The sequence below is a fragment of the Carcharodon carcharias genome, chromosome 34 (genome assembly GCF_017639515.1).
Source record: "Carcharodon carcharias isolate sCarCar2 chromosome 34, sCarCar2.pri, whole genome shotgun sequence".
Taxonomy (NCBI): Eukaryota; Metazoa; Chordata; class Chondrichthyes; order Lamniformes; family Lamnidae; genus Carcharodon; species Carcharodon carcharias.
Genome location: NC_054500.1, coordinates 29,371,543 through 29,388,972, shown reverse-complemented (window position 1 = coordinate 29,388,972; position 17,430 = coordinate 29,371,543). Strand labels below are relative to the sequence as shown.

At 48.8% G+C, this 17,430-nt stretch overlaps 1 protein-coding gene across 5 annotated transcripts in view; it reads right to left on the bottom strand.

Moving 5' to 3' along the window:
• The window catches only part of LOC121272639 (latent-transforming growth factor beta-binding protein 1-like), a 754,836-nt gene that overhangs the window by 9,515 nt on the left and 727,891 nt on the right, over nucleotides 1-17,430 (bottom strand). For all 5 annotated transcript variants that reach the window (XM_041179326.1, XM_041179327.1, XM_041179328.1 and 2 more), the window contains 5 exons: nucleotides 8,976-9,104; nucleotides 6,696-6,839; nucleotides 4,666-4,818; nucleotides 3,951-4,445; nucleotides 3,205-3,354 (listed from right to left, as the gene is read on the bottom strand). In XM_041179326.1, the coding sequence (XP_041035260.1) occupies nucleotides 3,205-3,354; nucleotides 3,951-4,445; nucleotides 4,666-4,818; nucleotides 6,696-6,839; nucleotides 8,976-9,104 (1,071 nt within the window). The remainder of the gene's footprint in view (nucleotides 1-3,204; nucleotides 3,355-3,950; nucleotides 4,446-4,665; nucleotides 4,819-6,695; nucleotides 6,840-8,975; nucleotides 9,105-17,430) is intronic.

Below are 17,430 nucleotides of genomic sequence, written 5' to 3'. Positions count from 1 at the left end.
CGCACACTCCCCCACACAGCCCCTCACACACTCCCCCACACAGCCCCTCACACACTCCCCCACATAGCCCCCCGCACACAGCCCCTCACACACTCCCCCACACAGCCCCTCGCACACACCCCCACATAGCCCCCCGCACACAGCCCCACATAGCCCCCCGCACACAGCCCCTCACACACTCCCCCACACAGCCCCTCACACACACCCCCACACAGCCCCTCACACACTCCCCCACACAGCCCCTCACACACACCCCCACACAGCCCCTCACACACACCCCCACACAGCCCCACACACACACCCCCACACAGCCCCTCACACACAGCCCCACATAGCCCCCCGCACACAGCCCCTCACACACTCCCCCTCACAGACCCTCACACACTCCCCCACACAGCCCCTCACACACACCCCCACACAGCCCCTCACACACACCCCCACACAGCCCCTCACACACTCCCACACACAGACCCTCGCACACAGCCCCTCACACACACCCCCACATAGCCCCGCGCACACAGCCCCTCACACACTCCCCCACACAGCCCCTCACACACTCCCCCACACAGCCCCTCACACACACCCCTACATAGCCCCTCACACACACCCCCACACAGCCCCTCATACACACCCCCACACAGCCCCTCACACACTCCCCCACACAGCTCCTCGCACACTCCCCCACACAGCCCCTCACACACACCCCCACATATCCCCCCGCACACAGCCCCTCACACACTCCCCCACACAGCCCCTCACACACACCCCCACACAGCCCCTCACACACACCCCCACACAGCCCCTCACACACACCCCCACATAGCCCCTCACACACACCCCTACATAGCCCCTCACACACTCCCCCACACAGCGACTCACACACACCCCCACACAGACCCTCACACACAGCCCCTCACACACACCCCCACACAGTCCCTCACACACTCCCCCCGCTCAGCCCTTCACACACTCCCCCACACAGCCCCTCACACACACCCCCACACAGCCCCTCACACACACCCCCACACAGCCCGTCACACACACCCCCACACAGCCCCTCGCACACTCTCCCACACAGTCCCTCACACACTCCCCCCGCTCAGCCCTTCACACACACCCCCACACAGCCCTTCACACACACCCCCACACAGCCCCTCACACACACCCCCACACAGCCCCTCGCACACTCTCCCACACAGTCCCCCACACACTCCCCCCGCTCAGCCCTTCACACACACCCCCACACAACCCCTCACACACACCCCCACACAGCCCCTCGCACACTCTCCCACACAGTCCCTCACACACACCCCCACACAGCCCCTCACACACTCCCCCACACAGTCCCTCACACACACCCCCACACAGTCCCTCACACACACCCCCACACAGCCCCTCACACACTCCCCCACACAGCCCCTCACACACACCCCCACACAGTCCCTCACACACACCCCCACACAGCCCCTCACACACTCCCCCACACAGCCCCTCACACACACCCCCACACACCCCCGCACACACACCCCCACACAGCCCTTCACACACACCCCCACACAGCCCCTCGCACACTCTCCCACACAGTCCCTCACACACTCCCCCCGCTCAGCCCTTCACACACACCCCCACACAGCCCCTCACACACACCCCCACACAGCCCTTCACACACACCCCCACACAGCCCCTCACACACACCCCCACACAGCCCTTCACACACACCCCCACACAGCCCCTCACACACACCCCCACACAGCCCCTCGCACACTCTCCCACACAGTCCCTCACACACAGCCCCTCACACACACCCCCACACAGCCCCTCACACACTCCCCCCGCTCAGCCCTTCACACACACCCCCACACAGCCCCTCACACACAGCCCCTCACACACACCCCCACACAGCCCCTCACACACTCCCCCCGCTCAGCCCTTCACACACACCCCCACATAGCCCCTCACACACACCCCCACACAGCCCCTCACACACACCCCCACACAGTCCCTCACACACAGCCCCTCGCACACTCCCCCACACAGTCCCTCACACACTCCCCCCGCTCAGCCCTTCACACACTCCCCTGGTGGCGAAGCGAGGGGAGAATCAACTCACCTTGTGAGTTCAAATCCCCTGGGGAAAGTGTTTGCTAGAGCTAGAGAATAACCCATGGAATCCCAACATGCCCTCTCCACTATGAGCTCCTCTACACCAGTACCTTCCTTGCCCCTCTACAACCACCCCAGACCAACACCCATGTACCCCTCCCTCGTATCCATCCCCATATCCCCTCCACAGCCCCATTGCACTGATTCCTCCATACCAACACCCTCGCATCCCCCACCTCACCCCCACACCCCAACTCCGTACCGACACCCTCGCATCCCCCACCGCACCCCCACACCCCAACTCCGTACCGACACCCTCGCATCCCCCACCGCACCCCCACACCCCAACTCCGTACCGACACCCTCGCATCCCCCACCGCACCCCCACACCCCAACTCCGTACCGACACCCTCGCATCCCCCACCGCACCCCCACACCCCAACTCCATCCAACACCCTCGCATCCCCCACCGCACCCCCACACCCCAACTCCGTACCGACACCCTCGCATCCCTCACCGCACCCCCACACCCCAACTCCATCCAACACCCTCGCATCCCTCACCGCACCCCCACACCCCAACTCCATCCAACACCCTCGCATCCCCCACCGCACCCCCACACCCCAACTCCGTACCGACACCCTCGCATCCCCCACCGCACCCCCACACCCCAACTCCGTACCGACACCCTCGCATCCCCCACCGCACCCCCACACCCCAACTCCATCCAACACCCTCGCATCCCTCACCGCACCCCCACACCCCAACTCCATCCAACACCCTCGCATCCCCCACCGCACCCCCACACCCCAACTCCGTACCGACACCCTCGCATCCCTCACCGCACCCCCACACCCCAACTCCATCCAACACCCTCGCATCCCTCACCGCACCCCCACACCCCAACTCCATACAACACCCTCGCATCCCCCACCGCACCCCCACACCCCAACTCCGTACCGACACCCTCGCATCCCCCACCGCACCCCCACACCCCAACTCCGTACCGACACCCTCGCATCCCCCACCGCACCCCCACACCCCAACTCCGTACCGACACCCTCGCATCCCCCACCGCACCCCCACACCCCAACTCCGTACCGACACACGCCATCTTGGTCATGTCAAGTTGATAACCATCGTCACAATCACAGGTGAAGCCCTCAGGGACACGAATACATTTCCCATTCTCACAGCCGTTCAGGATTCCACATTCTTCAGCCTGGAGTCCCTCGTAACGTTGGAACTGGTCTAAGATTAAAGCCGAGAATATTAGTGTGTATGTTGCTAGCTGGTTTATTCTGCGCTATACTGAGCCATATTAAAAGTGGTGCCAGGTATGTCCATTTCCAGCAGGTACTCTGACCCTGAGGCCATCTTCATGATGCCCAGTGCCAACTGGGGCCCGGAAACAGCTTGGAAAAGCCTGAATACTTTTCAAATGAGAAAGTTTGACGGTGAGGGGAGGAACAGGATTTACAGGGAGTCCCGGCACTGGACAAGGGATGGACAAGGGATACTGCCCCAGGGCACAGTGCTGTCCATCAGGATTAGGTCCCAAGCTGGGAGGAGGGGGAGGTAGAGAGCAAGGAGGGGAGAGGAGGGGAGAGGTAGGGAGGTGGAGGGGAGGTGGAGGGGAAAGAGGGGTGGGCAGGTGGAAAGGGAGGGAGGGAGGGGAGGAGGTGGAGACCAGGGGAGAGGGGTAGGGAGAGGAGGAAAATTTTGCTGCAAAAGCAAGTGACGTAGGGGTATCGAAATCACAGCTGAGGTGATCGCAGCAACAGAGAGAGCAAATCAGCAGTGAGTATTGATAGGCCAGCGGAGACAGGTAATATTTGCTTACTTACTCTCATATTCCTCACTGCTGCTGACAAGTAGAGGGAGGTTGGGAGAATGGAATTCTGGAATATCTGGTACAGGATCCCGGTGCTGGTATCGAGGCCAGGGCTGTGCTGACTCTGCTTCTGGGACACCTGCCTGGATGCTTCGGGTTCTGTAGCTATGTCCTATTTGCCTGGTTCTGGGCTGATAAGGGGTCCGAGAGGGCGTGCTCTGCCCTCTGTATGCTGTCCCAGAGCGTAGCTGGCGGGAATCATACGTCGGACGCCTGGGCAGAGGGTCCTGTGGCCGGAATGGCTCACGGTCTGGAGGTCTGTAATCTCGGCCATCACCAGTCTGAGGTGGGATTGGATCATATTCCCGCGGGTCGTAACTGCCGAGACTGTCCGGAGAGAATTCCGCTGCAATTTGCAGCCCATAGTTTTCATATTCCGGACCTTGGGAATAACCCTCGTCTTCACTCAGGGACACACTCAGGTAATTACACAATTCGTTGTGATATTCTGTGGAGACAGAGAAAGAGTTTAGTGTCTGATACTCATCAATCTTTCTTCATTCTCACACCCACTTGACAACAATCGTCTCTCTCAGCCACTCTGTGAGCTGCCCCTCACTGGGGATGGGTCTCGGGACCAGGGTTACGGGCCCAGGGTCAGGAGTTGGGGGTCCGTGAAGCAAGTGGCGGTGAGGAGGCAGTAATTAGGGGCCAGGGGTCAGAGTTACCTGTATTCCTGGTGGGACAGAGAGCACAGTCCATTCCCCAGGCCTCACCATACTGGCAGCAACATTCGGAGTAGGTAGTCTGTCTCTCCAGGAAAGGTCGTTTGCACAACAGGTTGAGACCCACTTCCTGCCAACAGAGAGCCATATGGACATCTGTGAGAGAGGGAGAGGGGAGTGGGAGAAAGGGGAGGGAAGATAGGGAGCAGAAAGAGGAGAGAGAGGGGTTTGAGAGAAAGAGAGAAGGGAGAGGAGAGTAGGGAGAGGGGGAGAGGAGGATAGGAGGAAGAAAGCAGAAAAATGTAACATCATAAAGCATGAATCCAATTTGCTTGTTCACTTCTGAATCCAGTTCCATGATTGAGTTAGTGAATCAGTGACCCCAAGGTCATGTGTTGAAGTGCATCGTTTGTCAAACTGATTTCGGGGGATCTGGGAATTTGTGTCCCCAGAAAGTGAGCATTTGACCCCAGCCAATCACTAATCTCCTTCAGACTGGGACCACTTGTGACTCCAGTCTCAATCCTACCCAGTTAACTCAGCGCCCCCAACACCCCACACCAAGCCCTCTGCGCCCCCCCCCCCCCCCGAATGAATTCAGCAGATTCCTCCATTGTAAACAGTCTCTAAGCCCTTTCCTAACAAGATGAAAAGCTAATTGGCTGGGGCGCTGCTGGGTGAGACTGCAGCAAATCTGGGAAAATCAGCTCCTTCCCTGGCCACTGGGGCCTGGAAGTGGACATCATCTAGTGTCACAGACGTGAGGAGGTATTAGTGAGAATGGAGTTGGGAGTCCATCACCCTGAGACCTTGGAGGCAACACTAGAAACAGTTGCTGCCTAGAGGAGTCTCTGAGGTTGAGTTCCAGGGAGTGGAGCCCTGATCATCACACCTGGCACTGCCAGCCACTGGAGGCCCTGCAACCTGAGTGGGGAAATGCAGCAAACAGGGAGCAGCTACCACTGCGGCCTGTACACACTGGGCACTCATCTGACCATCGACCAGGCATCAACTCGGCACCAAAAGGGGGTATTGAGGGGGCATCAACAGGCATCAGGCCAAACTCTGGGGAAAGGGGGTAAAAGGTGGCACAGGCTTCACATGACAGCTGCTCCTGCTCAGGTGATACTGCCATGCAGCACAAACAGGTGAATTATGGTCCAGGAGTACCTTTGCAGCTCTTCCGGCTTGAGGAGGGATCAGTTTCAGTGTCTGGATCGAGGGGATCAGTGTCAGTGTCTGGAATCAGGGATCAGTATCAGTGTCTGGATCCAGGGATCAGTATCGGTGTCTGGATCCAGGGATCAGTATCGGTGTCTGGATGGAGGGGATCAGTATCGGTGTCTGGATCAAGGGGATCAATGTCTGGATTGAGGGGATCAGTGTCAGTGTCTGGATCCAGGGATCAGTATTGGAGCCTGGATGGAGGGGATCAGTATCTGTCTGGATCGAGGGGATCAGTATCGGTGACTGGATCGAAGGATCAGTATCAGTGTCTGGATCGAGACATCAGTATCAGTGTCTGGATCGAGGCATCAGTATCGGTGTCTGGATCGAGGGATCAGTAACGGTGTCTGGATCGAGGGATCAGTATCAGTGCCTGGATCGAGGGATCGGTATCGGTGTCGGTGTCTGGATCGAGGGATCAGTATCAGTGACTGGATCGAAGGATCAGTATTGGTGTCTGGATCGAGGGGATCAGTATCAGTGTCTGGATCGAGGGGATCAGTATCAGTGTCTGGATTGAGGGGATCAGTGTCGGTGTCTGGATCGAAGGATCAGTATCGGTGTCTGAATCGAGGGAATCAGTGTCGGTGTCTGGATCGAGGGGATCAGTGTCGGTGTCTGGATCGAGGGATCAGTATCGGTGTCTGGATGGAGGGAATCAGTATCGGTGTCTGGATCAAGGGGATCAATGTCTGGATTGAGGGGGCTATAATCAGGGTCCAAGCTCTACAGTTTTGCTTCTCCTGCGCACAGGTTAACATCTACAGCACCCCCCACCCCCCAGCACCAACTCCTCCTGAACTTACCATACTGCTCACTGCTGTTGGAGATGCATCGTCGCAGTGTCACATCCAGGATGAGGGGAGGGCGACAGGAGCAGTAATACGACCCCACTGTGTTCACACAATCGCCATTATCACAGGCTGTCTCATCCTCACACTCGTCATTATCTGCCAGGGTGGGAGAGATGAATTTTGAATCTTGGACAACCCAAGCCTGAACCCTGAACCCTGAACCCCAACCCCCCTCTCTAGCTGAATAATGTGGACAAGTGCCATGAGGTACAATGTGTGGGAGAACTCCATCCAGCCCAGGGCAGCTGGCCTGTTGGCTTTTAATGACAAGGCCCTCTCAGCAATGGCTATAGCCTGACCTGCTGGTCAATGGACTGCATCTTCATTCTTCTCACTGCCCCATCAACTCCAGGTATTACCACTGGAGGCTCCACAACATGAGCTGGGAAATGCAGCATGCAGGGGTCAGCTATCACTGCAGCCTGCACCCACTGGGAACCCGTCTGACCATTGACCGGGCATCAACTTGGCACCAAGAGGGCATCAACAGGCATCAAGCCAAATGCAGGATGCTGTAGCTGAGACTTGGTAGCTAACGCTTGCCTGAGTGACAGTACTGTGTGGTCAGGTCAGGTTAGTAACTACCTGGCCCCAGGATTCTCCCTTGAATTCCCACACTCCCTAACCAGCAATCAGAATCACAGAATCTCACAATGCAGAAGAGGCCCTTCGGCCCATCGAGTCTGCACTGACACGTGAGAAACACCTGACATACCTACCTAATCCCATTTTCCAGCACTTGGCCCATAGCCTTGAATGTTATGATGTGCCAAATGCTCATCCAGGTACTTTTTAAAGGATGTGAGGCAACCCGCCTCCACCACCCTCCCAGGCAGCGCATTCCAGACCCTCACCACCCTCTGGGTAAAAAAGTTTTCCCTCACATCCCCCCCTAAACCTCCTGCCCCTCACCTTGAACTTATGTCCCCTTGTGACTGACCCTTCAACTAAGGGGAACAGCTGCTCCCTATCCACCCTGTCCATGCCCCTCATAATCTTGTACACCTCGATCAGGTCACCTCTCAGTCTTCTCTGCTCCAATGAAAACAACCCAAGTCTATCCAACCTCTCTTCATAACTTAAATGTTCCATCCCAGGCAACATCCTGGTGAATCTCCTCTGCACCCCCTCCAGTGCAATCACATCCTTCCTATAATGTGGTGACCAGAGCTGCACACAGTACTCCAGCTGTGGCCTCAACAAGGTTCTATACAACTCCAACATGACCTCCCTACTTCTGTAATCTATGCCTCGATTGATAATGGCAAGTGTCCCATATGCCTTTTTCACCACCCCACTAACATGCCCCTCCGCCTTCAGAAATCTATGGACACACACGCCAAGGTCCCTTTGTTCCTCAGAACTTCCTAGTGTCATGCCGTTCATTGAATACTTCCTTGTCAAATTACTCCTTCCAAAGTGTTTCACCACACACTTTTCAGGGTTAAATTCCATCTGCCACTTATCTGCCCATTTGATCATCCCGTCAATATCTTCCTGTAGCCCAAGACACTCAACCTCACTGTTAACCACCCGGCCAATCTTTGTGTCATCCACAAACTTTCTAATCCTTCCCCCCCACATAGCCACCTATGTCGTTTATATAAATGACAAATAATAGGGGACCGAGCACAGATCCCTGTGGTACGCCATTGGATATTGACTTCCAGTCACTAAAGCAGCCTTCTGTCATCACCCTCTGCCTCCTACAACTAAGCCAATTTTGAATCCACCTTATCAAATTACTCTGTATCCCATGTGCATTTGCCTTCTTGATAAGTCTCCCATGTGGGACCTTATCAAAGGCTTTGCTGAAATCAGCCACGATCTCATTGAATGGTGGAACGGGCTCGAAGGGCTGATTATTTCATATGTTCTTACTCACTCGCAGAGCTAGTAGCGGAGGCACAAATTGTGTCAACATTCAGGATTAAATTGGAGGAGATTTAGGAAAAGGGGTGAGAGAACTAGGAACAAGGTTGGTAAATGTGATTTGAATTATTGGTTTCAATTGAGGGTAAACACCAACCTATTCTCATGATGCTGAATCAGAGCTGAGACTCACTCCAAGTTCTCAGCATCTCAGCTCACAAGGTTGACGCTGGTCACTCTACATCTGTCTCTCCCACTGCCTGGCTATCCCTGTCTCTCCCCCAACACTCATCTCTAGGCCTCCGTCACAAGCTTCACACAAACACCATTCTGTTTAGTGCCTCTCAATGCCACACTCACCAATGCACTCCAGTCGGATGGAGTGATAGTAATAGCCAGTTGGACAATAGCAGGAATAACCAGGAACTGTATTCACACAGACACCATTTTTACAAACCTCCGACCCAAACAGCGAACATTCATCAGCATCTACGAGCAAAGGAAACAAATGAGAACAAATTCCAGTAATTACTGGAAAATCAATTTCACTGTTTATTCAACAGGGTAAAGGTCACTCACTGTAACTGTACAGAGCCACTGTTTATTCAGGATAAGTGTCACCCACTGAGTAACTGTACGGAGACACTGTTTATTCATGATAAGGGTCACTCATTGTAACTGTACAGAGCCACTGTTTATTCAGGATAAGGGTCACTCACTGAGTAACTGTACAGAGTAACTGTTTATTCAGGATAAGTGTCACTCACTGTGTAACTGTACAGAGACACTGTTTATTCAGGATAAGGGTCACTCACTGTAACTGTACAGAATCACTGTTTATTCAGGATAAGGGTCACTCACTCTAAATGTACAGAGCCACTGTTTATTCAGGGCAAGGATCACTCACTGCAACTGTACAGAGTCACTGTTTATTCAGGATAAGGGTCACTCACTGTAACTGTACCAAGCCACTGTTTATTCAGGGTGAGGATCACTCACTGTAACTGTACAGGGTCACTGTTTATTCAACAGGGTAAAGGTCACTCACTGTAACTGTACAGAGTCACTGTTTATTCAAGATATGGGTCACTCATTGTAACTGTACAGAGCCACTGTTTATTCAGGATAAGTGTCACCCACTGTGTAACTGTATGGAGTCACTGTTTATTCATGATAAGGGTCACTCATTGTAACTGTACAGAGCCACTGTTTATTCAGGAAAAGGGTCACTCACAGTAACAGTACAGAGTCACTGTTTATTCAGGATAAGAGTCATCAGTGTGTAACTGTACAGAGTCACTGTTTAGTCAGGATAAGAGTCACTCACTGTAACTGTACAGAGTCACTGTTTATTCAGGATAAGGGTCACTCACAGTAACTGTACAGAGTCACTGTTTATTCAAGATAAGAGTCATCAGTGTGTAACTGTACAGAGTCACTGTTTATTCAGGATAAGGGTCACTCACTGTGTAACTGTACAGAGTCACTGTTTATTCAGGATAAGAGTCACTCACTGTAACTGTACAGAGTCACTGTTTATTCAGGATAAGTGTCACTCACTGTAACTGTACAGAGTCACTGTTTATTCAGGCTAAGAGTCATCAGTGTGTAACTGTACAGAGTCACTGTTTATTCAGGATAAGAGTCACTCACTGTAACTGTACAGAGTCACTGTTTATTCAGGATAAGGGTCACTCACAGTAACTGTACAGAGTCACTGTTTATTCAAGATAAGAGTCATCAGTGTGTAACTGTACAGAGTCACTGTTTATTCAGGATAAGAGTCACTCACTGTAACTGTACAGAGTCACTGTTTATTCAGGATAAGGGTCACTCACAGTAACTGTACAGAGTCACTGTTTATTCAAGATAAGAGTCACTCAGTGTGTAACTGTACAGAGTCACTGTTTATTCAAGATAAGAGTCATCAGTGTGTAACTGTACAGAGTCACTGTTTATTCAGGATAAGAGTCACTCACTGTAACTGTACAGAGTCACTGTTTATTCAGGATAAGGGTCACTCACAGTAACTGTACAGAGTCACTGTTTATTCAAGATAAGAGTCACTCAGTGTGTAACTGTACAGAGTCACTGTTTATTCAGGATAAGGGACACTCACTGTACCTGTACAGAGTCACTGTTTATTCATGATAGGGTCACTCTCTGTAACTGTACAGAGCCACTGTTTATTCAGGATAAGGGTCACTCACGGTAACTGTACAGAGTCGATGTTTATTCAGGATAAGGGTCACTCACTGTAACTGTACAGAGTCACTGTTTATTCAGGATAAGAGTCACTCACTGTGTAACTGTACAGAGTCACTGTTTATTCAGGATAAGTGTCACTCACTGTGTAACTGTACAGAGTCACTGTTTATTCAGGATAAGGGTCACTCACTAACTTTACAGAACCACCGTTTATTCAGGATAAGGGTCACTCACTGTGTAACTGTACAGAGTCACTGTTTATTCAGGATAAGGGTCACTGTAACTGTACAGAGTCACTGTTTATTCAGGATAAAAGTCACTCACTGTAACTGTACAGAGTCACTGTTTATTCAGTATAAGGATAACTCACTGTAACTGTACAGTCACTGTTTATTCAGGATAAGGGCCACTCACTGTAACTGTACAGAGTCACTGTTTATTTAGGATAAAAGTCACTCACTGTAACTGTACAGATACATTGTTTATTCAGGGTAAGGGTCACACACTGTGTAACTGTACAGAGTCACTGTTTATTAAGTATAAGGGTCACACACTGTAACTGTACAGAGTCACTGTTTATTCAGGATAAGGGTCACTCAGTGTGTAACTGTACAGAGTCACTGTTTATTCAGGATAAGGGTCACTCACTGTGTAACTGTACAGAGTCACTGTTTATTCAGGATAAGGGTCACTCACTGTAACTGTACAGAGTCACTGTTTATTCAGGATAAGGGTCACTCACTGTAACTGTACAGAGTCACTGTTTATTCAGGATAAGGGTCACTCACTGTAACTGTACAGAACCACTGTTTATTCAGGGTGAGGATCACTTACTGTAACTGTACAGAGTCACTGTTTATTCAGGATAAGGGTCACTCACTGTAACTGTACAGAGTCACTGTTTATTCAGGATAAGGGTCACTCACTGTGTAACTGTACAGAGTCACTGTTAATTCAGGATAAGGGTCACTCACTGTAACTGTACAGAGTCACTGTTTATTCAGGGTAAGGGTCACTCACTGTAACTGTACAGAGCCACTGTTTATTCAAGAAAAGGGTCATTCACTGTAACTGTACAGAGTCACTTTTTATTCAGGATAAGAGTCACTCACTGTAACTGTGCAGAGTCACTGTTTATTCAGGGTGAAAATGACTTACTGTAACTGTACAGAGTCACTGTTTATTCAGGATAAAGGTCACTCACTGTAACTTTACAGAGTCTCTGTTTATTCAGGGTGAGGATCACTTACTGTAACTGTACAGAGTCAGTGTTTATTCAGGAAAAAGGTCACTCACTGTAACTGTACAGAGTCACTGTTTATTCAGGATAAGGGTCACTCACAGTAACTGTACAGAGTCACTGTTTATTCAAGATAAGAGTCACTCAGTGTGTAACTGTACAGAGTCACTGTTTATTCAGGATAAGGGACACTCACTGTAACTGTACAGAGTCACTGTTTATTCATGATAGGGTCACTCTCTGTAACTGTACAGAGCCACTGTTTATTCAGGATAAGGGTCACTCACTGTAACTGTACAGAGTCGATGTTTATTCAGGATAAGGGTCACTCACTGTAACTGTACAGAGTCACTGTTTATTCAGGATAAGAGTCACTCACTGTGTAACTGTACAGAGTCACTGTTTATTCAGGATAAGTGTCACTCACTGTGTAACTGTACAGAGTCACTGTTTATTCAGGATAAGGGTCACTCACTGTAACTGTACAGAACCACTGTTTATTCAGGGTGAGGATCACTTACTGTAACTGTACAGAGTCACTGTTTATTCAGGATAAGGGTCACTCACTGTAACTGTACAGAGTCACTGTTTATTCAGGATAAGGGTCACTCACTGTGTAACTGTACAGAGTCACTGTTAATTCAGGATAAGGGTCACTCACTGTAACTGTACAGAGTCACTGTTTATTCAGGGTAAGGGTCACTCACTGTAACTGTACAGAGCCACTGTTTATTCAAGAAAAGGGTCACTCACTGTAACTGTACAGAGTCACTTTTTATTCAGGATAAGAGTCACTCACTGTAACTGTACAGAGTCACTGTTTATTCAGGGTGAAAATGACTTACTGTAACTGTACAGAGTCACTGTTTATTCAGGATAAAGGTCACTCACTGTAACTTTACAGAGTCTCTGTTTATTCAGGGTGAGGATCACTTACTGTAACTGTACAGAGTCAGTGTTTATTCAGGAAAAATGTCACTCACTGTAACTGTACAGAGTCACTGTTTATTCAGGATAAGGGTCACTCACAGTAACTGTACAGAGTCACTGTTTATTCAAGATAAGAGTCACTCAGTGTGTAACTGTACAGAGTCACTGTTTATTCAGGATAAGGGACACTCACTGTAACTGTACAGAGTCACTGTTTATTCATGATAGGGTCACTCTCTGTAACTGTACAGAGCCACTGTTTATTCAGGATAAGGGTCACTCACTGTAACTGTACAGAGTCGATGTTTATTCAGGATAAGGGTCACTCACTGTAACTGTACAGAGTCACTGTTTATTCAGGATAAGAGTCACTCACTGTGTAACTGTACAGAGTCACTGTTTATTCAGGATAAGTGTCACTCACTGTGTAACTGTACAGAGTCACTGTTTATTCAGGATAAGGGTCACTCACTAACTTTACAGAACCACCGTTTATTCAGGATAAGGGTCACTCACTGTGTAACTGTACAGAGTCCCTGTTTATTCAGGATAAGAGTCACTCACTGTGTAACTGTACAGAGTCACTGTTTATTCAGGATAAGGGTCACTCACTGTAACTGTACAGAGTCACTGTTTATTCAGGATAAGAGTCACTCACTGTGTAACTGTACAGAGTCACTGTTTATTCAGGATAAGTGTCACTCACTGTGTAACTGTACAGAGTCACTGTTTATTCAGGATAAGGGTCACTCACTAACTTTACAGAACCACCGTTTATTCAGGATAAGGGTCACTCACTGTGTAACTGTACAGAGTCACTGTTTATTCAGGATAAGGGTCACTGTAACTGTACAGAGTCACTGTTTATTCAGGCTAAGAGTCACTCACTGTGTAACTGTACAGAGTCACTGTTTATTTAGGATAAAAGTCACTCACTGTAACTGTACAGATACATTGTTTATTCAGGATAAGGGTCACTCACTGTGTAACTGTACAGAGTCACTGTTTATTCAGGATAAAAGTCACTCACTGTAACTGTACAGAACCACTGTTTATTCAGGGTGAGGATCACTTACTGTAACTGTACAGAGTCACTGTTTATTCAGGATAAGGGTCACTCACTGTAACTGTACAGAGTCACTGTTTATTCAGGATAAGGGTCACTCACTGTGTAACTGTACAGAGTCACTGTTAATTCAGGATAAGGGTCACTCACTGTAACTGTACAGAATCACTGTTTATTCAGGGTAAGGGTCACTCACTGTAACTGTACAAAGCCACTGTTTATTCAGGAAAAGAGTCACTCACTGTAACTGTACAGAGTCACTGTTTATTCAGGATAAGAGTCACTCACTGTAACTGTACAGAGTCACTGTTTATTCAGGATAAAGGTCACTCACTGTAACTTTACAGAGTCTCTGTTTATTCAGGGTGAGGATCACTTACTGTAACTGTACAGAGTCAGTGTTTATTCAGGAAAAAGGTCACTCACTGTAACTGTACAGAGTCACTGTTTATTCAGGATAAGGGTCACTCAGTGTAACTGTACAGAGTCACTGTGTATTTAGGATAAGGGTCACTGTAACTGTACAGAGTCACTGTTTATTCAACAGGGTAAAGGGCACTCACTGTAAATGTACAGAGTCACTGTTTATTCAGGATAAGGGTCACTCACTGTGTAACTGTAAAGTGACACTGTTTATTCAGTATAAGTGTCACTCATTGTAACTGTACCGAGCCACTGTTTATTCAGGATAAGGATCACTCACTGTAACTGTACAGAGTCTCTGTTTATTCAGGGTAAGGGTCTCTCACTGTAACTGTACAGAGTCACTGTTTATTCAGGATGAAAGTCACTCACTGTAACTGTACAGATACACTGTTTATTCAGGATAAGGGTCACACACTGTGTAACTGTACAGAGTCACTGTTTACTCAGGATAAGGGTCACTCACTAACTTTACAGAACCACCGTTTATTCAGGATAAGGGTCACTCACTGTGTAACTGTACAGAGTCACAGTTTACTCAGGATAAGGGTCACTCACTGTGTAACTGTACAGAGTCACTGTTTATTCAGGATAAGGGTCACTTACTGTAACTGTACAGAGTCACTGTTTATTCAGGATAAGGATCACTCACTGTAACTGTACAGAGTCTCTGTTTATTCAGGGTAAGGGTCTCTCACTGTAACTGTACAGAGTCACTGTTTATTCAGGATAAAAGTCACTCACTGTAACTGTACAGATACACTGTTTATTCAGGATAAGGGTCACACACTGTGTAACTGTACAGAGTCACTGTTTATTCAGGATAAGGATCACTCACTGTAACTGTACAGAGCCACTGTTTATTCAGGAAAAGGGTCACTCACTGTAACTGTGCAGAGTCACTGTTTATTCAGGATAAGGGTCAAGCACTGTAACTGTACAGAGTCACTGTTTATTCAGGATAAGAGTCACTCACTGTAACTGTACAGAGCCACTGTTTATTCAGGATAAGAGTCACTCACTGTGTAACTGTACAGAGCCACTGTCTATTTAGGGTGAGGATCACTTACTGTAACTGTACAGAGTCAGTGTTTATTCAGGATAAGGGACACTCACTGTAACTGTACAGAGTCACTGTTTATTCAGGATAAGGGACACTCACTGTAACTGTACAGAGTCTCTGTATATTCAGGATAAGGGTCACTCACTGTAACTGTACAGAGTCACGGTTTATTCAGGATAAGTGTCACTCACTGTAACTGTACAGAGTCACTGTTTATTCAGGCTAAGAGTCACTCACTGTGTAACTGTACAGAGCCACTATTTATTCAGGATACTTGTCACTCACTATGTAACTGTAGAGATAACACTGTTTATTCAGGATTAGGGTCACTCATTGTAACTGTACAGAGCCACTGTTTATTCAGGATAAGGGTCACTCATTGTAACTGTACAGAGCCACTGTTTATTCAGGATAAGGATCACTCACTGTAACTGTACAGAGTCACTGTTTATTCAGGGTGAGGGTCACTCACTGTAACTGTACAGAGTCACTGTTTATTCAGGGTGAGGGTCACTCACTGTAACTGTACAGAGTCACTGTTTATTCAGGGTGAGGGTCACTCACTGTAACTGTACAGAGTCAGTGTTTATTCAGGATAAAGGTCACTCACTGTAACTGTACAGAGTCACTGTTTATTCAGGATAAGGGTCACTCACTGTAACTGTACAGAGTCTCTGTTTATTCAGGGTAAGGGTCACTCACTGTAACTGTACAGAGTCACTGTTTATTCAGGATAAAAGTCACTCACTGTAACTGTACAGATACACTGTTTATTCAGGATAAGGGTCACACACTGTGTAACTGTACAGAGTCACTGTTTATTCAGGATAAGGATCACTCACTGTAACTGTACAGAGTCTCTGTTTATTCAGGGTAAGGGTCTCTCACTGTAACTGTACAGAGTCACTGTTTATTCAGGGTAAATGTCACTCACTGTAACTGTACAGATACACTGTTTATTCAGGATAAGGGTCACACACTGTGTAACTGTACAGAGTCACTGTTTATTCAGGATAAGGGTCACTCACTGTAACTGTACAGAGTCACTGTTTATTCAGGATAAGGGTCACTCACTGTAACTGTACAGAGCCACTGTTTATTCAGGAAAAGGGTCACTCACTGTAACTGTGCAGAGTCACTGTTTATTCAGGATAAGGGTCAAGCACTGTAACTGTACAGAGTCACTGTTTATTCAGGATAAGAGTCACTCACTGTAACTGTACAGAGCCACTGTTTATTCAGGATAAGAGTCACTCACCGTGTAACTGTACAGAGCCACTGTCTATTTAGGGTGAGGATCACTTACTGTAACTGTACAGAGTCAGTGTTTATTCAGGATAAGGGACACTCACTGTAACTGTACAGAGTCACTGTTTATTCAGGATAAGGGACACTCACTGTAACTGTACAGAGTCTCTGTATATTCAGGATAAGGGTCACTCACTGTAACTGTACAGAGTCACGGTTTATTCAGGATAAGTGTCACTCACTGTAACTGTACAGAGTCACTGTTTATTCAGGCTAAGAGTCACTCACTGTGTAACTGTACAGAGCCACTATTTATTCAGGATACTTGTCACTCACTGTGTAACTGTAGAGATAACACTGTTTATTCAGGATTAGGGTCACTCATTGTAACTGTACAGAGCCACTGTTTATTCAGGATAAGGGTCACTCATTGTAACTGTACAGAGCCACTGTTTATTCAGGATAAGGATCACTCACTGTAACTGTACAGAGTCACTGTTTATTCAGGGTGAGGGTCACTCACTGTAACTGTACAGAGTCACTGTTTATTCAGGGTGAGGGTCACTCACTGTAACTGTACAGAGTCACTGTTTATTCAGGGTGAGGGTCACTCACTGTAACTGTACAGAGTCACTGT